The sequence below is a fragment of the Nannospalax galili genome, unplaced genomic scaffold (genome assembly GCF_000622305.1).
Source record: "Nannospalax galili isolate Female #2095 unplaced genomic scaffold, S.galili_v1.0 scaffold902, whole genome shotgun sequence".
NCBI lineage: Eukaryota > Metazoa > Chordata > Mammalia > Rodentia > Spalacidae > Nannospalax > Nannospalax galili.
In genome coordinates, this window is record NW_008347814.1 from 156,288 (window position 1) to 180,162 (window position 23,875).

A 23,875-nucleotide genomic window follows, 5' to 3' on the forward strand; every position below is an offset into this window, starting at 1 on the left:
CAACTCCTTTCCAAAGATTTTTTTTTTAAATATGAAATCTGAGAGCCTCAAAGGTTCTCAACAGTTAAAGATCATTTCTTTCGTATCTGCTGAGAGATAGCAGGAATGTTACAGAAAATTTGCTTTCTAACTCTGTCATATCACCCCCAGTTGCTGTAGGTGTTAAGCCTCTTGGATAGGCATCAATATCCTAAGCAAACTTCCTCAACCCTTTGGTCCCCCATGTTCATATTTGGCCCAGAGCATCCGCTCTCTTTCCCCAAGCTCCCTCTTGCTTACCTCTGTGCCCTCCAAAGCCCTGCCAGCCCCATGTGTGAGGCCACTTCAGAGACTTGCCTGGAACTAGGTACAGTGAAGTCACTGACCCATGGGGGGGCCACTTAGGCTACCAGGGCAATTCTGCCTCTTTTCCACTGCACTCTTCCCTTCCCATGCCAACCTATCCCAAGCAGGATAATCTCAAGCCCTACACAGCAGAAGTCCCTGAGCCCTGTGAAGGACGGTTTGAAGAACGCTGGGTTCAGGAGCAGGGAACAGAGATTCAGGAACTCTGATTCAATTACCCACCCCCGTTCCCCCTACCAGGCAGTGGGCTTGGCTCTGCCTATGACCACACACTAGGTGTCCCCGCTTCTTCACAAATGCTAGTCTGCTGTGAAACCTGGAAGAAGTCACCACTCTTCTCCGGGCCTCAGTTTCCTCGCAAGCACAATAGCCATTCCTGGCATATGGACGAAACATCATGAGCTCATGAGCATGTGCTCACAACTGGGGAGCAAATTTAAGGAGTTACCCTGTTATTGGCACAGTGGCTTGACTCAGCTCCTACTGCTCGGAGAGACACGGAAGGGAAATCAATCTTGCTTTTTAAATTACTTTATATACTCAGAAGCACTAGCCACTTCAGCTGAGTATTCCAACTTCCCTCCCGAGCCTCGCCCAGGTTCCTTAAGATTTCCACCATCCTCAGCCATCTCAACGCTGCCTGCAAGTCCACTATTCTTACGCTGAAGGGTTATTACTGGGTGTGTTTCCTTTCCAGGAAAACTTCGATTTCCATTTCGCTTGTAATAAATCCAACCTTGAAGAACGGCAAACTGCTTTTCACACTCACAAACCCAGGCCCTGGAGTTGATCTCGCCAGGGGCAAGGGGACTGTGAAATGGCCGAGGCGCCTGGCGAGGCCAGCCCAGGGGCTAGTCTTCGCCAGGTATCCCCGCGCCCGAGCTGGCTGGGAGAGGAAAGGGCCGCCTGCTCGGGGCAGCAAGTCCGCGCCAAGGCCGGGCGCCGCGGCTCCAGCCGCAGGACGCTGCTGGCGGCCCGCAGCCCCTTGCGGGTGCCCCACGCGCTCACTCACCCCATCTCCGGCGCTGCTCCGGCGGCCGCTCCGACGGGGCCCCTGGCGCTAGCTCTCCGCCCGCTCGGCAGCGGCTCCCCGCGCGACACATGCGGCGGCCCAAGTGCGCCCGGCTCAGCCCCGGCGCCGCTCCATTCCGCCGGCTGCGCGGTGCTCTGATGGTGTAGGGGCCGCCGCCGGGCGCGGACCGGTGGGAGGGCGGAGGCTGGGCGGCCGCGCTCGGGCGGAGTCGCGGGTCCCTCCCGCCTGCTCCTTACGTAACCTCGTGGCCCCCGGGCCGCCGCGGCCCTCCTGGAGGCAGGGGACTCCGCAGCGTGTGCAGCTTCCCCCGCGCCGCCGCGCAGTCGCCGCTTCTTCCCGCAGCCCCCTCCTCCCCCGGCCGACCGCGCACCCGCGTGCCCAGAGGGGCTCGGCGCAGCGCCTCGGGCGGGATATCCCGCCAGCTGGACTTGAAGTCGCAGCTGGCAGGGACTTTGTGGCCACCTTTAGTTTGCAGAGGAGGGAACTGAGACCCCGGGTAGTGGTGCGTCCAAGGTCACATTCTCACCTTTGCCTTCCCGCCCACCGGTAGGCTGGGTGGCCTTAGGGGGTGGCCTTAGGGTACCAGCCATATATAATTCTCAAAGTCAAGGTGGCAGGGATGATCCTATACCCTGAAGCAGGTGCTCCGGGCTCTTCCCTGGAAGATGGAATCCATCCTCACCAACCCCCAACACACACACACACACACACACACACACACACACACACACACACACACCTCACTCCCATCCTGACTTTTGCCAGCCTCAACATGGAAGCTCCCCGATTTTAAGGAGGCGTCGTTAAGCTTGGCTATGGGCAGTCTCTTAATTTCCTTTCCACACATCATCCTGATTCCCTACTCTGGCGCCAGCTTAACCATCAAGCCCCTCTGGGCCTTCCACAGGATCATCTTCTGCTGAGCACACACTGCCCATATAAGCCTGGTATCTCTGGCCTGGTGGTAGGGAAGAGTCCTGGGACAAACAGATGGAACAGGGCCCCAACTCAGACTCTGCCCTCCTCTCCCCTTGGGCAACTGTCACATGCTAACTTCCATGGCTCACCTCACAGAGCACTAGCCCCTTTTCTAATCTGTGGTAATTTCTCAGATACAAGTCTGATCCTGACACTCCTGTGTATAACATATCCTTTGGTGGCTTTCCTCCCACTGTCCTTGGGATGAGCTTGCCTAGTGCACTGCCACCTCCAGCCTTTTCCCCTCCCACTGTCCTTGCTCTCAGCACTCTAGCCTGCTGGCCATTCTATCAGCCTTGGCACATGCTATTCTCTTCTGTCTGGGAAGATTTTCTCCTCCTAATTCCCACTTGTTCTTCAGATCTCAATAAAACTGCCACTGCCTTTAGAGGCCTTAGTTAATGCCCTGGATGAGATGTACCTGTGCATTTTTCCTCCTTGCACTTGTTAGTATTAACCAATGTGAAATTACTGCTTCACTATTCCAGATACACTTAGAAACTCTTAGGAAGCCATGGCTTTTTGCCCATCATTGTAACCCCACTACCTGGAACTGGGCTTCAAAATCCTCCACAAATATTTACTGAATGAATAAGCAAATAGGCCAAGCCACAGCGCCACAAAACTGGCAATGTCTGTGCACACAGGTGAGTCTGTTTAGAGCCAAGAGTAATGAGCACTTGGTCTTAGTGGAGGCTCATCTATCATGAACTGAATTACAAAGCCCAGGACTGAACCAAGGTGCTTGAAGGGAAGATGTTGCTGATAGATCCAGGAGAGAAGCCAGCAGAAAAGGAATAAAAACTACAGGCTAGCTCCTGTAGATTAGGGGTACCAGAAGACAAGTGTCTCTGAGTGGAGGGGATGATTGTTCCCTTTTGCTCCACTGATGGAAAGGACACACCCACATCACCTTGGCAAGATGCAATGAGACTGAACAGGTGGGGTGGTGAACCACACTGCCTGCTCCTCACAGTCAACAGGATGCAGAATCATCTCAGAAGTATGCACCCAAGAGAAGTTAAGTGCTCTGTGATTACACTGTCACTCTACAAAGAAGGCTCTGGGGGGAGGAGGAAGAGGAAGATTTGGGAACGAATGTGATTTCCTCCACGCTCCTGCAGCCACTGTGGGTGGGGAGAAACAGCCACCTGCACTTCTCTATTCCTCTCCTTCAACCCCAGGCTGGTGGTTGCTCTCAGAGATCTCCCAGATGGCTCTGCACTCCATCTTAGCCTCTAGAGTAGTCTTTATTGGCACTCTTTCATCATCTTGGACTCTTTCCAAGAGATGGGCCATTTCATTTCCCTCTCAGAGGTCCTCCATAGAAGCCAATGCAGACATTCTTTACTGTGCAACATCCCTTCTGTCTGCATCTCAGTTGCCCTAGTTGTCAAGGGAGATGATTGGTGAAATCTGCTACCACAAGAAAGCTGGAGTGATGAGAGAGATTCTGTGCTGGCTGGCGGTTGAGGCCAGGCCAAAGAGAGTCTCTGTAGACCAAGAAAAGTGAATAGAAGAGGAGCCAGTGAAGGGGACAGAGAAAGCAGGAGCGAGTGGTATCCGGCCCAGGGGAGAGATATAGTCTTGCACAGAGGAAGAGGTACCATCTCAGGGAAGGCGCTTAGCTGGTGGGCTACTGTTTCTAAGGAAGCAAGGATACCTAATGAGCATGCGTAAGAGCAAATAGGGGAAAAGCCAAATTTGAAACAAAAGTGCTGGGAAAATAAAAATTGCTGTTAGAATAAATCCATAGTTGGAACTAAACAGGGCAATGATGCTCTAGAAGGCTGGAGGCCAGACCTTGCCCTGCTCAGGGACTCAGAATGCTTGCCATTCCGTGCAGGCAGCAGAGGCTTCCAGAATCTGATTGCTAGGCACAGACAGTTGGTCTGAGGAACATTCTGCATTCTAACTGGGCCAAATCAGATAACCATGGATAACTCATCAGACAGCTATATCCAAGCTAGGAAAATAAGAAAATGGAGGGACAGGGCTACAGCTCAGTGGTAGAGTGCTTGCCCAGTGATTGAAAGGCCCCAGAGTTCCATCCCTAGTGTCACAACAACAGGAAATACAGCAGCTCCCTTGTGTCCTTGGGGTAATTCTCCAAAGCCCCCTGGGCAGAGAAGCATTGTGTACACTCTGTGTCTAACAGGGCAGCACTTCACAGCTCTCTGACTTCTTGCTCTCAAACGCTAGCTACTGAAGAAAATGGCTTATGTGAGGTAGGAAAATACAAGTTGAGTCTGAGATGTCTTCTTAAAATTTTATGGATTTAGTATTGTATGCATGTGTATACTTTGTGTGAGTACAGGCATGTGTGGCATGGCACATATGTGAGGGTCAGAGGGCAATTTTTTTTTATCTCCTTCCATCTTGGGTTCTCTGGGGATCGAAATTTACCCACTGAGCCATCTTGCCAGCCCACACCTGAAGCATCTTGTCATTCTAAAAAGTAAAGAAATACCTTAAAACACTACAGCATGTAGCTTAGTGTGGTGGCTCACAACTGTAAATCTCAGCACTTGGGAGCCAAAATAGGAGAATCATTGCAAGTTCAAGGCCAGTCTGGGCTATGACATGAGACACTGTCTCTAAACAAACAAACAAAAAACGCTGTATCATGTCAAAGGGCACAGAGGTCCACCATAAGAGCTCCCAGTAGCCAAAGTTAGGATGACAATTTGAGAGATAGATTAGAGATATAGATAGAGATTAGATAGATAGATAGATAGATAGATAGATAGATGATAGATTAGACAGATGATAGAGATAGATAGATAGATAGATAGATAGATAGATAGATAGATGAATCTGTATAACCCCAAATATAAAATAGATACTAGCCAAGGACAGTGGCATAAGCTTGCAATCCCAGCATTCTAGAGGCAGAGGCAGAGGCAGGAGGATCAAGGTCAAACTGGTCTACATAGTGAGATCCAGGCCAATCAGGGATACACAGTGAGACTTTGTCTCAAAAAAAAAAAAAAAAAAAAAAAAAAGACACAAATTGTAGTGAGATGAGTCATTTAAGTAGAGAAGGGACAACGTTTTCTTACAGAATAATTTCAAGATATATATACACACATGTGATGACTTAAATTACCATACTATCATCACTGGACCCCTGCTCTACTTAAGGATTGGCAGGTCTTAGTGATTTGATTCCAAAGAATGGATTATGAAAAGTGGGGCCGGGCATGCCTTTAATCCCAGCACTTGGGAGGCAGATGCAGGTGGATGTCTGTGGGTTCGAAGCCAGCCTGGTCTACATAGTGAGTTCTGGGCCAGTTGGGGCTACAGGGAGATCCTGTCTCCCCCCCCGCCTCCACACACACACAAAAAGAAAAAGTGGGAATGGTACCATTATAAAAGAAACCCTTAGCAGATGCTATCTTAACCAAGTTAAGGTTGCTCAAGGTTAGTCCACCAGTGATGCTTCGTGGCCATCATGTACTTCTGAAAGGATATGACAAAGGGCTTCACTTCTGTGATACATTCCCCCCAAACCCATAACCTCAGTCCAATCATGAGAAATACTTTGGACAGAGTCAATTTGAGAGATAGCCACAAAATACCTGACCAGTACTTCTCAAAGCTGTCAAGGTCATCACAAACAAGAAAGGATGGAAGAATTTCAAAATAAGATGAGACTAAGGAACAGGACAGCTAAGTTCAGTGTGGTGCCTAGATTAGACCCAGGAACAGAAAGAAGAAAAACGGATCAAATCTTGGGCTGGCCAGATGACTCAACCGATAAAGGTACTTGCCACAGAAGCCTGGGAACTAGAGTTCAACCCCCAGAATCCATGTAAAGGCGAAAAGAAAGAATTTGGTCTCTGACCTCTAAACATGTGACATAGCATCCATACCCACACATCCACACATCCACACATGTACACTAATAAAAAAAAACTGATTAAATCTTACAAAGTCTAGAATTTAGTAATAGTAATATACCAGTGTTGGTCCCTAAGTCATAACAAATACTCCATGGTAATGTAAGGTGTTGATAGGGAACACTGGGAGGGGGGACTATTGGAAATCTTTGTATTATTTTTGAAACTTTTCCTTAAATATAAAATTATCTAAAATAAAAATTAATTATAAAAAGAAATAGGTCAGCTGGGCATGGTGGCACACGCCTTTAATCCCAGCAACTGAGAGGCAGAGGCAGGCAGATCTCTCAGTTCAAGGCCAGCCTGGTCTACATAGTGACAACTGGGGCTACAGGGAGACCCTGTCTCAAAAAGACCAAAGAAAAAAAAAAAGAAATAGGTCAAAGCCAGGTGTGGTGGTACACTCCTCTAACTCCAGCATTTGGGAGACAGAGGCAGGCAAATCTCTGTGAGTTCTAGGCCAGCCTGGTCCACATAGCGAGTTCTGGGCCAGCTGGGGCTATAGGGACATCCTACCTCAAAAAGATCAATAACAATAATAATAATAATAGGTCAGTGAGATGGCTCAGTGGGTAAGGGTGCTTGCTGCCAAGACTGACTACCTGAGAGTCATCCCTAGAATCTATATGGTGAAAGGAGAGAACCAATTTGCACAAAATGTCCTCTGACCTCCATATGCACACCCTGGCACTTGCAACACACATGCACACGCACACGCGCATGCGTGTGCACACACACACACACACACACACACACACACACACAATGAGTATAAAAAGAAAATAAATACTCTTGAAAACTTCCTCTATTCCAAATCCTCTGTGTATATTACCCATCAGCAGTATCAGAAAGGTGAGCAAATAGAACAATTTTTCAAGGTGAGGATTTTAAAGTGTTTGTACAACACTAAAAGCAAGCCATTAAAATCAACAGTTTTTACTTTTTTAAATTCAGTAAGAAATATACTTTACACTATAACTGGACACTTCAATTCTCCAAAGTTTAATCTACAGCAAGTGGAAACAAGTTGTACAAAACAAATCTTATCCTCTTACCTGCAATGCATTTGGGCAGTGTTCATTCTGATCTATCTTTAAAAGCAGTCCTCATAGCCTACTAAGTTGATTTTGAACTCTATCTTGAAAAAATATATATAAACATATATATGAACAAATATTTCAACAGCAAAATTAAACTCATGTACAGGTATAACATTATTACTGAGCTTCACTTTCTGGTATTGCTGATGCAGGGACCTGCAAACATTTTTTTTTCTTCTAACCATGAAAGTCTAATTTTTCCAACTCCATATGAGACAAATATATTATTAAAGCCATGAATTAATGGATAACTATTAAGTTTTATGAAGCTATTGGGTTACATTTGTGAAGATAGAAAAATACTCTTTCAACAAACATTGGCCACCTATTATGTACCTGGCTCCATGCTAGATATTAAGGATAAAATGGTAACAAACAACAAAGTCATAGTTCTACTACAAACTAGAAGATTGCATGAAATATACTAATCAAATGATTGCACAGATATAAAGTTGTGATCTGTGTGAATAAAGGGACCTAATTTAGGTTGGTTAGGAGTGTGCTCTTTAAAGAGATAGTTAAGGAGTCTGAAGATGAAGAGGCATTATTCAGGAAGGGCATAGCAGAAGAGACTAAAAGAAGAGAAAGCTGCAAAGAAGTCTGGGTGATAGAGAATTAAGCAATTGTGAAAAACCAGAAAGCGGCCAGTGTGGTTGGAAAGAAGGAAGCCTACCAAAGTGTGACATGAGGTGAGGGAGGTGTACAGGACCCTGAGGCTAGGCTGAGGATCTGTGATTTATCCAAATGTGATGAGAATCCACTTGAATCCACTTGACGGGCTGGAAATGCCACAATCTGGTTTACATTTTTAAAAGGTCACTCTGTTCCCTGGGAGGAGAAGGGATAAGAAGGGAGCAAGCTTTGGAGGAAGGGAGAGTCAGTTTTCTTCAGAGATGTGCTCCCTGGTGGGCTGCCCATGCTCCAGTGGATGGCTCTGCACCCATGTGCATACTGACAGCACTAACTGGATACAGTAGGTTAAAATAGAAGAGGACACGGGCTGGAGAGATGGCTCAGTGGTTAAATGCACTGACTGCTCTTGCAGAGGACCTGTGTTTGATTCCCAGTACTTACATAGTGGCTAACAACCGTCTCTAACTCCAGTTCCAGAGGATCTGATGCCCTCTTCTGACCACTGTGTGCACTGCATGACATGGGGGCACTTACACACATGCAGGCAATACACTCATACAAATAATAAATAAAATATTTTAAAAGACGACATGAAGTTGGGAGAGCAAAGATGTGATGGTGGGAGAGCAGAGATGTGGTGGTGGTAGGGGCCTGGAAGCAGTTGGAGGGGAGGTGGTCATGATCAAAACACAATGTGTACATGTGTGAAATTCTCAAAGACTAAATTAAATTTATTTTTATAAAAGAACCTCAACTGAAGGCTTAGAAAAAAAAGAGTGAAAGCATAGAGACAAGTTAAAAGGACCCCAGAATAAGTACAGAACCACACTTCCAGATTAAGGGTAAACATGAATTACAAATTAGAAATGTGTCAAGAGTAGACTTAACAGGACCTAGTGATGGGTTAAATGTGTATTAAGATATGAAGTTCATAAATTAATCTGAGTTATAGCTGTTCTTTGAGTATAATTATATAAAAAGTATTGCTGCATTATGGACTGAGTCTGCACACCAATGGCAAAGAGATCATGGAGAAAGGAAGAGTGCTGGACTCAGCACTGTACTAAGTCCTGGCTCAGCCACTGGGTCTCTCTGACCTTGGACATGGTTTTTCCCTCTCTGAGCCTCAGTTCCCTCATCATCTCAGAAGTGGCTCAACTTCATTAGGCCTTAGGAAGAGTTAATGATACAGTAACTGTAAAGTGCTTGGTGAGTCCCTGATATACTACATCCACAATATGTTATAGTTGCTATTATTATCAGGTGCTGATAACAGAACTAGGGTGGATTTTCCATTTTCTTAGTGTGACTGAATTAATGGTTATAATAACATTTTAAAAGTTGACAAGAGGACTGGAGAGATGGCTCAGCAGTTAAGAACACTGGCTGTTCTTGCAGAAGACCCAGGTTCGAATTCCAGCACCCACATGGCTTCTAACAACTGTCCTAACTCCAGTTCCAGGGGATCCGACAGCCTCTTCTGTCCTCCTTGGGCATTGCATGACAAGGGTGCACTACATGCAGGCAATACACGCATACACATAAAAAGAAAATATTTAAGTGCACAATTTAAAAAAAATTTTTTTAAGTTGACTAGAGCTACAGGGAGACCCTGTCTCAAAAAGACCGAAGGAAAAAAAAAAAGTTGACTAGAAGACAAATGTGTTGGTACGTACATGTTCATAATCCCAGCTGACCTGGGAAGTAGAGGCAGGAAGATCAGGAATTGATGGTCATCCTGAGCTACATGCTAAGTTTGAGGCCAGCCTGTGCTACATGAGACCCTATCTCATGTAGGTTTGAATGAGAAATGTCCCCTATAAGCTCCAAGTATTTCAACACTTGGTCTCTGGTTGGTGGCACTGTTGTGGGGGGCAGTCATGGAACCTTTAGGAGGTGTGGCCTTGCTGGAGGAAGTACATCACTGGGGACAGGCTTTGAAAGTTTATAACCTTGCCCTACTTTCTCTCTCTCTCTCTCTCTCTCTCTCTCTCTCTCTCTCTCTCTCTCTCTCTCTCTCTGTTTGCCATTGAAGATATGAGCTCTCAGCTTCCTGCTCTGGCCATCTGCTGCCATGCCTCCTCCTCACCATGATGGTCTCTTATCCCTATGGAACCATAAGCCAAATAAGCTCTTTCTTCTATAAGTTGTCTTGATCACGGTGTTTTATCACAGAAAAAGCAAAAGAAACATAACCAATACACTATCTCAGGGGGGAAAAGTAACTGGAGCCAGTCTAAGGATTCTGGAGTCCACTCTCACCATGGAAACAGGTCACGTGCTTCCTGACACCTAACATTTTGCTCACCTGTGTCTAGAGCTTTTCACAGCTCATGATGGTCAGAGAAGACTATGTGGTCTGTTTCTTTAAAGTGACACTAGATCAGAATTGGAGTACTAGCCTCAAACATTTCAGTTTTTAAACTGAGTACCTTCCCTTAGAAAGGTGAGGTACACAGCTTCCAACACCTCCTCCTGTTCTGTACCTTTCCCAAATCCATCTGTCCTAGATGTCTCCAGGGTTCTTGCCCATTTATTTAACTTTCACTAAACACTTATTCTGAGCTGGCCTGGGACCTCAGACAACTTAATTAACAAAAGAGAATGAATAAATTCCATGAGATTCTCCTCTGCCTAGGGGAGGCAGCAGAAAGGGCACACATGAGCTGGTCTTAAAGGATGTAAGGGAGGGAAGGCCAGCACATAGTGAGACACAGGGGCCTTACTGGAAACAACACATGTAGGAGTGACAGAAATGTCCATGTGGCTAGCTCAGTCAGTGATATGTGGTGGCAAGTGGTCAAAGAATCCAGTAAGGAGTTTGAACTTGATTCTGTAGGCCACAGGGAGCACCAAGCAAAAGTTTTGATGTAGGGACTGGAGAGATGGCTCAACAATTAAGAGCACTGGCTGCTCTTACAGAGGACCCAATTTTGGTTCCCAGCAGCCACATGGCAACTAACAACAGTCCATAACTCCAATTCCAGGGGATCTGACACCCTCTTCTGGCATCTGTGGGCATTACATGACACAGGTGCATTTACGTACATGCAGGCAAAACACATACATATAAAATAAATCAAAAATGTTTTTTAAAGTTTTGATGTAGGAGGACAGCACAATCAGATTTGTGTCTTAGATTCTCTGGTCAGCAGTGAAGAGAATGATCTAGAAGGGCAGAGACTAGATAAAAGAAGCTTTTTAGAAAGACCTGCAAGAGATGGGTTTCATCTAAGAACAGGTAAGGAGAGAATGAGTCTGAAACAACTTAAAGTTCAGGTTGGAGCTTGTATAGGAGGGGATGAGCCTTGGGGATCCCAGAATACACTGGCCTGGAAAGCTGTAGTTGCTGGGGGAGGGGCTGGTCCATCAACAATCCCACAACCTTGAGAGACTGGACCTTGAAGTCTGACTCCCAGCAGAATTCAGCTCTATGAGGCAAAAATAGAAATGACTGTAGCTTCCCAGCCAGTTGAAGGTGCCCACAAGAAACCCAGGTTGTGCTGCCACATGCCCTGAGCTGTCCTGCAGATCATCTTTACTGTTCCTTTCTCAGATATGTGGCCAGGTGAATCTCCTCCACTAGACTGTGGTCGTCGAGAACAGAGTCCCTTCCCTGGATCTTGTGTGTTTTTCTACATTTGAGCCTCATACTCAGACAAGCTCTCTCCTAGGTCTTAGTCTCATGTTCAAGAAATAAATGAATTCTCAAACAAACAAATCAAAGTCTTAGAACTGAGTCTCACTGTGACTGACTGGCCTGCCTTGGGGTGCAGGTCCACCCCTGAGCCCATCACTGTGGCTAGGGGAATGGACTATTTAACATGCAGCCTTGGGTGGGATATGGAGGTGCCTTCTCAAAAGGACCATGGTCTGAGACTAGAGCCAACACCTGGAGGAAAATAAGAATAACAGGTATGCTGTGGTAGCCAAAGAATATCCAATGCCCCCTATCAGTGCATAGTTACATTTGTTTCCTAGTTCCAAGCAGAGTACACAGATGGATTCCAGGATGAAATGATAGTGGACAGAGTCAAGATGTTCCTGAAGAAGAACTTGCAAGGACCAATCTGGAGATAAACATGACGTGGTTAGGAAGAGACAGGAGAAATTTATGCTTTAAATAGGTTGTTCTCAACTTTGGCTGAACATTAAAATCACCTGGAGAGCCTTGGCAACTACTCCAGGGCCCCACCCCCAGACAGCATAATTGGTCTGGGTAGTGTTCAGACCTTAGTAATCCTTTAAACTCCCTAGCAGATTAAGTGCAGCCTGCTCTAAGCATGTTGGTGTTAGAAGTGAATGGTGGTCCCAGATAGCCCCAGGAGTCTGGAAACTAGTGGGGAAAAAAAGGAACATACCCTAGCTCATTGGCTAAGTTCTCCTGAGAGTTAGGGCTCTGCAGAAGCACTAAAGAAATCCAAGCAAGGTGTGAAGGCAAGCAAGTGCAGTGCCCCTGTGAGCACAGGTCAGATAGAATTCATTCTAAATCTAGTTTGCACTCTCCATGAGACACTAAAGCTGTAAAGACTGTCTCGTTGGCAGCTGAAGAACAGACAGGCACCTGTTTGTAAAGCAGGAAGAGCTGAGATGGGTCAGATTCAAACAGGCCAGGCCAAAGATATAGAACCAGTCTGAATATCTATCAACAGATGAACAGATAATGAAAGTGTGGTACATAAACACAATGGAGTTTCATTCTGCCAGAAAGTAGAACACAATTTTGCCATTTGCAGGAAAATGGATGGAAGTGGAGCTCTTCATGTTGAGCAAAATAAGCCAGACTGAGACAAATATCACATTTTCTCATGTATGAAGTCTAGATCTAAAGTAATTATATAGGGATGTGTGTGTGTGTGTGTGTGTGTGTGTGTGTGTGTGTGTGTAGACACATTAGATATGAAGTGGGAGGGAGGCATGGCACAGGAGGAAGAGGTACTAAGGGAAAGAAGAGAGGGAACAAGAAAGAGTAATGTAATATATGTGAGCAAAAGGAGGGACAATTTGGGGAAAAGGGAACCGGCAAGAGGAAAAGGAGTCGGGGCACAAATAAGAATAAAGTATCATGATATATGTATGAAAATGTCATACTGAATCCTACTACTCTGTATGCTAACTAAAAAAATTAATGAAGAGCAGGCATAGTGGCTCATATCTTTAATCTCAGTGCTCGGGAGGCAGAGGCAGGCAGATCTCTGTGAGTTCCAGGCCAGCCAGGGCTACAGAGAGACCCTGTCTCAAAAAAACAAAACAAAACGAAAATGGTTCTTTGCCAGTAAACTAAATACATACAAAACAAACAAAACACAAAATAGAAACATGTAGGCTTACCATTCATTTCAATGTTGCAAATATTTACTGAACGCCTACTAAGTGCCAGACTGACCGCAGATGGCTTGGCTGGCATGGTTAGCTTATCGGGCACACTGCCCCACTCCCACTCCCTCCCCAATCCCATCTGGGAGACCTCGATGGTTTTGGTTTCTAGAATCTGCTGCTAATAATGCTCAGTTGATCCACCAGTTGTCCCAGTTGCAAGGTCCCCTTGCAAACCTAGGTCCTCATAGTAGGTGATGTCTTTCCTGGAAACTACTATTTCACAGCAGCTGCTCAGTAGTGGGCTTCCTCCTCTATCTCACAAAGTCCTTGCTTGTGCTGGGCTCCCCAAGAATGCTTGGCTTCTGCTTCAAGGCTCTTTCCTACCTCCTGTGCAGGGCAGAGAAGCATGATTTGATTGTCCAGGAAAGAAGTAAAGCAAGGGGATAGCCATTCTACCCATCTCTCCAACAGCTAAGGCTGTCGCTGTCCTCACTCTGTCACTTTAGGGATGCTAGACCAGAATAGCCTGCAGAAAACCACTTTGAATCAAGACCAACATCTCTTTATTCACACTAAGTAAAAGACCAGTTGATGCCCCAGACACCCACAGAGACTTACCTTTTCACCATTTTCTCTCAAGTTCCTTGTCTCCTCATGCATCAGCCAAACCCTTCCCACCCCCAGGTTGGTCCGCAATATGAGGGTTGCCTATTTAACAAGAGACCCTTCCTTTCTATAAATTTGTGTTCTATTCCATATGATTTCTTGTTCTATTTGCCCATTCCATCTCATTTATTTGTACATTTGTCCAGTCTACTGACTCTTTACCTCTTTCAAAAGCATCATAAAAGCTGAGTGTTTGATCTACTTTACTCAAAGATCCCTTTAAGTGAATGTGTTCCTTGCATTTACTGGTTTATCACTCTGTTAATGTCTTGATTCTTGGGTATATTGTCTTCTCCTGAATAAGTTGGGTTTTTTTTAATTTGGAGAAAAATATATGATTTACCAGTTTAATCATTTTAAATGTGAAGTTATGTGACAGTATATTTACAATATTTGTATAACCCTCAAAGCCTTCAGAATCTTTTCAATAGTCCAAGCCAAACTAAGTGGGTTTTTTTAATGCTCAAAAATAGGGACATATTTGTTTGCTTTTTATTACTAGCTTTTCATACACTAATGTACTTTTAAAGGCCATTTTCTGTTGCTATAACAAAATACTTGAGATTGGAAACTTTATAAAGAAAGGAAATTGTTTACAATACTGAAGATCTGAGCATAACACAGATACCTCAGCAAAGCATCCTGGCCTGTATCACAACTTGGTGGAGAAGCAAAAAGGGAGCTGGCATGTGCACACATGTGCACAAGAGACCAAGAGCATGGGTTCTCCTCTCTCTTCCTCTCCCTTCTTTTCTTTTTCTTTCTCTTCCTTATTGCACATACTATATGATGGTTATATGTCCTCTGTTCATAAAAAACATGCCATCAGGAGAACTAACTCAAGCTGTAAGACCAGCAGTAATCCCTACTGATATAGTGTCCCATGACCTAATTACCTTCTACTAGGCTTCTTCTCTTAAAGGTTCCACCACATCTCAATATTACCACATTCCTCAAGTTTCTAGCATGTGAATTTCTGGGGTCCAAAGTAAAAATTTATCTAAACCACAGCAGTATCCCATAAATAATCTTGGCTAAAGCTGGGCTTAGTGGTACACATCTGTAGTCTGAGCTACTTGGGAGGCTGAAGCAGAAGGATCACTGATACCACAGGTTCAAGACCAGCCTGGGCAGCACAGAAAGACTCTAGCTCGAAGAACAAAAAATCATTGCAATATAAAATACACAAAATGTCACTAATATCAGTTCTTCAAATGAGCTCTTCTAAGACTACTTATTAAAACAAGAAGGCAAATGCAGATTACAGAAAAGGAAGATAATATTTATAAACTTATTCTAGCTGGGTCCAAATCAGGCTAACCCCTGATCTAGGTCAAGAGCTAATATCCCCCAAACACTAAGAAGACAAGGATGAGGCCCTTGTCGTCTCTTCTGTATCAGCACCAGACTTCTGTGGCATCCCAAGCCAGGCTACAAAATCAACTAGAAGGAGGAATGTGCTGGGTTAGGAGGAATGGACTTGGGAGACTTGGAAGACTAAACCCCTTACTGCTGAGTAAGATCCCTAAACAACTAGAGCAGTGTTTCCCCAACTTGCCTCATCACATGAATCATTTAGGTATTTATTAAACACACTAATTCAGTACTTCTGGGGTAGCATATGAGAAGGAGCATGTTTAATAAGGGCCTGGAGTGATTCTTATGAAAAGCAAGTTTAGGAACGAACGAATGGGAGTGTTTCTTTAGCAAGGAGGGGCTGAGTGAGCTGTCTGGGGCTGCAAGGTAAATGCTCTGAGCCAGGCTCACTACAGGCTCCCAGGAGCTGCTCATACCACTGAGCTGCTTCTCCAAACCTTGTGGGGTCACTGGCAACCCAGATTCCTGTGGGCCTTCTGGTACCTCCTCTTCTACATCTTCACATAACTCCTGGATCTTATTGCCTCTTAATTCCACTTCTACTGCCTAAGGCCTTGGATGATCCTACATTCTGGCAGCCTATTCCCTATGCTTCCCTGCAGTGAAGGAATGACAATGAGGCTTAGTCCTAATTTAGAACAAGAGCCATGTATTCATTGGTCAGGTATTAATTAGGGAATGGCTACAGACAGCTGGTGACATCATATTCTACCTTTGGATACAGCTGGATGGTTTCATGGAAATAAGTTGGGAAGCTTATCTCTACCAAATCTGAGGTCAGTGTTTACAGAAGACACTGGATACCAACTATAACTGTTGGAGCTTAAATTTCACTTTGGGGTCCTTCTGATACAAGTCAGCCATAAGGAGCCTGGGAGGCTCATCCAGTCAGGTTGCTCCAGTGTTCCTGGTGCCTACACACAGCACAGCCACAAGATGATCACCTCCTCCCCACAAGCCACTTCAGAGTGCAATGGGTCAGAAGGAAAAACAGACTGATGAATGCCATTTGGCCAGAGAGTCAAGTATCTTCCTTTAGAACCAGAAAGGCTTTGTTTTAATAAAACAACTTCTAGAAAAGTCCATTCAGCCTCAATCTGGAGGATTTACCTAAAGCAGTGCTTTCACAGGTACCAGGAAGTGTTGTACACTAAAGAAAGGTTCCATGTTCCTCAACTATGGGAAATACTGAGCTGAAAAAAGGTCAAATAGAATTCTTATTGCTTGTTTTGCAGCAAACTCTTAATATGTCAATGTAGATTTAAGAAACTCCATGAAATGAAGACAATGTACTACATTTCCTAAATTAAGTGAATTTATTAGCAATGAAGTCTTAAGAAATTTCCCAGAGAACACATTTCAGGGAATGCTGAAGTAAAGGACACTATAACCAGTGCCACTTTGTCCCTGAGGCAGTTGCCACTTTGCTTGACCTGAGGCAACTTCCCCCTTTCAGAAACTGTCTTCAACAGCCACACACATGTACTTTTGGGGGTTAAGTGGTAGAAGGTAGTGGTTAAGTGAGCAACATGTCTGGATTCTTATTTGGGATCCCCTACTTTTTAACTCCAGACATGCTATGTTTCCTGTGCCTCAAGATGCCCATCTGTGGAAGGCTGTGAAGATTAGATAAAGGGACACACTGAATTATTATTAAGCCATACAGGCACTGTTTCCTAAAGGGAGGTGAGTCTCTCCCTTGATTTCCCAGCAGACAAGCCAGTGGTTTCCTTGGTGGGCACAGCAAACTTGGCATTGGGAGTATGTTAAACAGGAGTAAGAATAAACTGAAGAAAGCTTTTGTGCTAGGACTCAGAGCATCTAGGGGGTAGAGCCTAGGCCCAGGATGAAGGAGAAAGCTCATTGAAGTATAAAGAAAATTAAAGAATCAGATCAATCTTGTATCATGCTATAGAGAAATGCATACTTATGGGGCTCAGTAGTAGAATACCTGACTAGTATGCACCAGGCTATGGGCTCTATTCCTAGCACTGAAAAAAAAAAAGAAATAGAAATAGATGCTTATGTGGGTAACACATGCATGCACACATGGAGAAAAAGAGAGAGAGAGAGACAGAGAGACAGAGACAGAGAGACAGAGAGAGACAGAGGAAAGAAAGAGGAGAAAGGAAAAAAGGAGAAGACTCAGATTTCACAATTCCTCATAGACAGCATTAGCTGTCACCTGTGGTGTCTATGCAAACCCCATTGCTCCCTTTTTAAGAGGTTAACAACCCATGGTACTAATGTGGACAAAGCAAAAGTGCATTTCTCTAATCAGTGTTCAGGAGAAAAAGGAGCATCATCAGTAACTGTATATTATGCAGGCTGGGGAAATGTCAGAATACAAATGGCAAAGACAAGGATGAGGGGGCTTCCTGTGGAGCCCCAGGGGTGAGCTGAAGCTTCCTGTTTGAATTTCAATGGTCTCATTGACATTTCATGACTGACATCTACTGATGTGCAGCATTAAGGACCCGAAAAGCAAAGGAATTCCTCACAAACACTTTGAAAAAAGTTTGAGTGGGGATGAAATATTACAGCATCTCCTCCCCTCTGCAGTCATCTTCAAATGAGAAACCTTAACTTCCTCAAACTCCCACAATGGCTGAGAATGAATTTAAGGTCAGTTCTGGGGAAAGCAGTTGGGTTTCTTTAAAGACCACAAAATAAATAAGTCTAAAAAGGATGTCTGCGAAGTGCTCTGGGAATCTGAACACCATGCTTTGATGATATTAAGGATGACTTAATTTTTAGGAATAATAATGTATTGCAGGTAAGTTTAAAATTATTCAGCTTTAGAATTAATATTATCTATAGTTGGCTTCCAGATAATCCAGTGGGTGTGGGGGAGAAGTAAGTTAGGGTGGAGAGGAAGTTCAAAGGGCCATGAGTTGCTAATTGTTGAAGCTGGGTTATGGGCAAAAATGGCACAACATATTTTTTTTTTATGTGTATTTGTGTATGGCCTGCATGTAGGTAAGTGCACCTGTGCCGTGCAATGTCCACAGAGGACAGTAAAGGCTGTCGGATCCCCTGGAACTGTGGTTACAGACAGTTGTTAGCGGCCATGTGGGTGCTGGCATTCGAACCCGGGTCTTCTGCAAGAACAACCAGTGTTCTTAACTGCTGAGCCATCTCTCCAGCTCCTTGTTTTAGTCTTATATGTTTAGAATTTTTCATTAAAAATCCACAAAGCAAAGACATTTCACTGTATGGGCAATTCAGAAGCAATATTTTCACACATTGTTCTGCAGTTGGTCATTTTTCCACTTAAACCTCAGAGGTAGTTCTATAACAAAAGAGCTTCCCTTTTTAAAAAGGGGGGGGGGGCTGGAGAGATGGCTCAGCAGTTAAGAACATTGTTCTTGCAGAAGACCCGGGTTTGAATCCCAGCACCCACATGGCAGCTAACAACTGTCCATAACTCCAGTCCCAGAGGATCCAACAGCCTCTTCTGACCTCTGCAAGCATTGCACGACATGGGTGCACTTATATACGCAGGCATACTCATAAAATAAAAATAATAAAATATTTTTTAAAAGATCTATTTTTTAGTCTCTCTCTCTCTCTGGGGGGGGGCACATGAATGTAGGTGCCTTCAGATTCAAAAATCTGAAGAGGGTGTTAGATCCCCCCCAGAGTTGGAGTTACAGGAGGTTGTGAGCCTCCTGACACAGGTACTGAGAACTGAACTTGGGTCCTCTGCTTAAGCAGCTGAATCATCTCTCCAGGCTCTGAGCTTCTCCTCTTCATAGATCCACTGATTTTAGTATTTCAGTCAGTGCTTTATAGTGTTTGAGACTACAGAAATGAGTGAAATATGGTTCCTTTCCCAGACAGTGTAGTCTAAAAAGGACTTTCTTTTGAGAAGGGGACTTTAGCTTCAAAGGTGTTCACAATCTCTGTGACCTCCATTGCCAGGCTATGTGGAAGGGAAAGCATATCTAAAATAAAGAGCTAAGGCGGTGGGGCACAGCTCTCTTGCAGAGTGTGTGCTTAGCATGTGTTAACCCTGGGTTCAATCTCTAACACCTAATTGTTTTTTAATAAAAAAGAGTCTATGAAATATCAGAAGATTGGCAAGCCCTACTAGTAATGGTAGCCATAAACTGTTGCTTCTCTTCCACTTTACCTCAGAATTGATTATGTCAATTGTTTCTTCTCTTACTTTTTTCCAGATCAGGGAAGAGATTATTACTGAGAGACTTAGAAAGTACATAGAGAAGCAGAAGGAATATTTACAATCAGTTGTACAATAGCTACTTAAACGTACTGCATGGACACAGTGTGACTTATAAAAGGATCTCCCCATTCAGTCCTGCATTTAGAGATTGAGGAGCTGAAGTGTTCATTTTAAGGAGACAAAGACACATCTAAATGCATACAGTGGATGAGGCAGGTATAGCATGGAATCTGACATGGAAGCCACAGTAATGAATAAGCTTAGGGAGCACCAGGGGTAGAGGAAAAATGGACACCAACAGATCACACTTCAGGGATCCCAGCAATTACTGGACAGTGAAAACCAAAATGAAAAGCCTTGCAAATTATATAGAGGAAAATTCACCTAAGTAGAACTGTTGTTGTTTTAGCAAATTTTGTTTATAATAGAGCCACCCTACTTGGCTATAGTAGAATCTTAGTACCCTCAACAACACAAAGGTCTTTTAAGCACATGGAATAAATGCTTGCTGAACTGAACACTGGAGTGGAACAAAGGACCTAGGATGTCTGAAAGGGGTGAGAGAGGATAGTCCCACAGACAGATGCCTAACCGCCATGACCAGAGGGCAAAAGCTCCAGAGTGTGAATGTCACCTAAAGCTATAGGAATAGATACGATTTCACATATGAAAGCACATAGACTGAAAGGTGTGTGGTAGTACCCTGGGTTCCCTGACATCAGAAAGCAGTGGTAGTAGCAGTCAAGAGAACCAAGCAAGTCCTCCTCAACCTCAGACTAGAAGTTCTCCCTGCCTGAGGGAGGAGAGGACAGAGCTGGCAAAGGGTTTGGTGGAACACTGGGGTATCTAGTTCAGTAAATGACTTAAGAGGGCCCAAGAACAGTCCTGTGCTTTGGATCCTGAGGAGAGGGCCCTTACCAATGAAGGACCACATCACTAGGGCTCTGACAAACAGATAGGATACTTCCTCCCCAAACAATGTAATTTTCCCTGAAAATTGGAACTAAAACAGTACCTCATACCACCCTGAGGCTAAATTGGATGCTACTGACTCACACTTCTTTTTTTATCTTCAGTTCTGAGCCTCGTTTCCCATACAACTCAGTAAATGACAGCTCTGTTGTTCTTTCTCCTGGAGAATCTATTTCAGGGACAGTCAGTGGACAGTCTATAGTTGTGTGAGTTATTATTACCAAAGGCATAGTGTAACCCTTTTTAGCATTCATTTCAAATGTAATGGAGAAGAGACCACACAAATGAACTAGAGTGGCTAGGTAAATTCTCCAAGCTGAATATCCCCTCTAATGAAGTCAGCAATATGAGAAAAGAAACCCAAACAAAGGGCCTTGTCACCCATCTTGCCAAGCAGCTTTACATGATTGGTGCCCAGAAAGAGACTTTGACCAAGCTAATGTCTCTAGCTCCTGTCTGACCCAATCTAAAAAGTTTTGTTTCTGGCAAAATTCCATTCCACTTGGTAAATATTTATTGAGCACCAGTCATTTTCCAGAGCTTCTGCAGGGGATGTAGAAAATGAAACCTAGTCTATGGGCCCCAGTAGCACCATGATAAACAAATAGGAGGAAAAGTGCATCTTGGATCATTGATGAGCAAGCCATTCAAAGGGAAATGTTTCTCTTGCATTTTAAATTAAATTGATACCTGGTTTTCTAAGAGTATCGTCCTGAGTTTGAGTAACATAAGTCAGTTCTTGGTCATGAACAATTCTGGCCTTCTGGAAATTCTCTGTTCGTGCCTGAATGCTGGGTCATACTCAGATGTGGGTAATTAATATTATTTTGTGGGGAAGGATAAACAAGCTCATTTCTCCTTCCTGCAGGCCTAAGCTTCTACAGGGTCCTGGGGCTGGTTCTTGTTTCAAGCATACCAGTGACTCCTGTCCTTTCTTTCTCAAGAATTCTGAACCAGTAGAGAGAGAGGGAGAACGAGAAAGAAAAAGAAGAGAGGAAAGAGGTAGGAAGGAGAAGGGAGGGAGAGAGAGATAACAGAGACAGAGAGACAAAGAAGCAAACAGAAGCTGTTGGGGAAACAGCCACTGAGGGTATCACTTTAAATCTGACGTAATTTTAAGTAAACTTTGGCAGTCATAGTGTTCAGGGCCTCTAGCCTAGATTGGCTAGCTATGTCAGTCTGCCATTACTCTTAAGATGCAACTTTTACTGTGAAGTAACTTAAAAATGTAAATAGATTTTAGAAGATTCTTACTATAGCTATTGCTACCAATCTCTGACTCTGTAAACTCAGTCCAGCCCTGGACCAGTGCCTCAAAACTTTCTCGTGAAAGAAGAAAATGAGTGTGGAGACTAGCCATTTCTGCCACAGTCATTATTGATATTATGATTGTCTCTATCCAAGGTATATACTAGAAACTCGATGTACTCAGAGTTAGATGTTAGATACTGAGATATTAATTATTAACTCCTGACCCTCCTTCTGTTCCCCGAGACCATTATCCTGAGATTTTACCCAAGTGCTTCAAGTTTATATATTTTATCTTGATCCAGAGTTTTGTTTTCCTCCTCTTTCACCTCCTTTTGCTTCTTTCACCTCTCTAAGGTATAATTTACATACCAGAAAATTCACTTGTGGTAAATGGGTTCATGATTTTTAGTTAATTTATCTCAGTCTCTGGCTCACACTTTGCTGGTTGGTTTTTTGTTTTGTTTTGTCTTTTTGTGACAGAGTCTCTCTGTATCCCCAGCTGGCCTGAAACTAGCTATATAAACCAGGCTGACCTTGATCTCACAGAAATCCATCTGCCTCTTCCTCCCAAGTGCTGGTATGCATCACCATGCTGGGCTAGCTAGCTTTTTTATACAGCCCAGGACTACCTGCCTAGGAATGGTACCACCCACAGTGGGCTGGGCCCTCCTATATCAATGAATAATTGAAACAGTCTTTCACAGACATGCCCACAGAACAACCTAATCTAGAAAATTCCTTAACTGAGGCTTCTCCTCTCAAATGACTGTAGGTGTGTCAAGTTGACAATTAAGGTTAACCAGGACACCCTCCAAGAATTCATATATCCCTATCAGGGGGGAGTAGTCCCTAGATGGAATGTAAAAAGTTGCATTCTTTTGTTTTTACAATTATTTTTAAAATATTTTGCAGTATTTTACTATTATTACCTACTTGCCTTAGGAAGGTATGGGCAGGCTACTCGTGGAAAGCACACAAGGTGAAGGGAAATGGAGACTGCTTCCAGTGATGCCATAGCAGAGCTTTAAGGCCTCAGGTGTGGGTGTGAATGCTAGATGAGGTTGCTCTAAACAGAGGTACAAATTTTGTAAAGGAGTGAACACATAGCTCTGTGTGTGCTGGATCTGATAGACAAGTCACCCTGTGTAAATGGTTAAGACATCAGTATTTGGGTACAAAGCCAGGGGGCAAGAAAGAGGCAGGTAACAGGGAACCTCCTGCCTTCTTCACTTGCTTTGGCCTTAGAATTGCTTTTTTCTTGCTTCAGGAATAAAACAAAAGTACTTTGAACTCAGTCCAAGTGGTAACTTAAATCCAGGTAGCCTCCAAGTTCTGGCCCAAGCAGTGTCTAATATGAAGGCAAATGTATCTTGCTTCGACCAATGCCACAGGACATCTGCTTCTAATCTCTTATTTTTTTTTACTTTAAAAAAATATTTTATTCTCACCTCCCTCTGCTTCCCTGGGCCTGCAGGACCCACCTCAGGCCTCTCTCCTACCTGCAGGCCTCTCTCTGGGGTAATTACATTGCACCCTCGACGCTTTGACTCCCCCAGCCCTATTCACCCTCTCATCTCCGCTGCCATTCTCTCATCCGTGTTTGGGCCCTGCCCCATTCCTTGTCTAAGGGCCCCAATACTGCTCCCTGAGCCTTTTCATCCAGACCAACGTAGTGTCTTCTCTGGGCCTCAAGAGCACTGCTTCTGGGCCTGGCACCACCCTCAACTCCCTCTGCATCCCGGAGCCTGCACCACCCTCAAGCCTCTTTCTGGGACGCTGGGGCTGACCTTTCCTCTTCTTGATCCTCTGCATGGAGACCAACCGAGCTCCTCAGTGCAGTCCCCAGGAGGCCTTGGGGCTTCTTCCTGCCCAATCTGCCTTTGCATCTCTTGGTGGCATGGCCACCAGCTGCCCTAGACCAGCATCTTTCCTGAGCCAGGCTCCCAGGCCAGTCCAAACCCCAAATTCCTGAGTCTAAAATCAATCTTGGAGGAATCCAGACCTTAGGAGAAAGCCTGAAAACATCTGACCCTCATCTGAATTGGGCCTCTTGGGGAACTCCTGAAGACAAAAGCAATCCAGCCACTCCAATATAAAATCAAAAGAGAGAACC

The 23,875-nt window shown here is 44.5% G+C and overlaps 1 protein-coding gene across 3 annotated transcripts in view; it reads right to left on the bottom strand.

The window, feature by feature from the left end:
* The window catches only part of Homer2 (homer scaffold protein 2), a 161,881-nt gene that overhangs the window by 105,304 nt on the left and 32,702 nt on the right, over nt 1-23,875 (bottom strand). The window contains exon 1 of one of the 3 annotated variants that reach the window (XM_008844429.2): nt 1,358-1,685. The exons of 1 other annotated variant lie outside the window; for it this stretch is intronic. In XM_008844429.2, coding sequence (XP_008842651.1) covers nt 1,358-1,362 — 5 coding nt within the window. In that variant the 5' untranslated portion in view covers nt 1,363-1,685. Of the gene's footprint in view, nt 1-1,357; nt 1,686-23,875 lie in introns of those variants that run through there. One more of the 3 variants, XM_008844430.2, reaches the window with a different exon arrangement.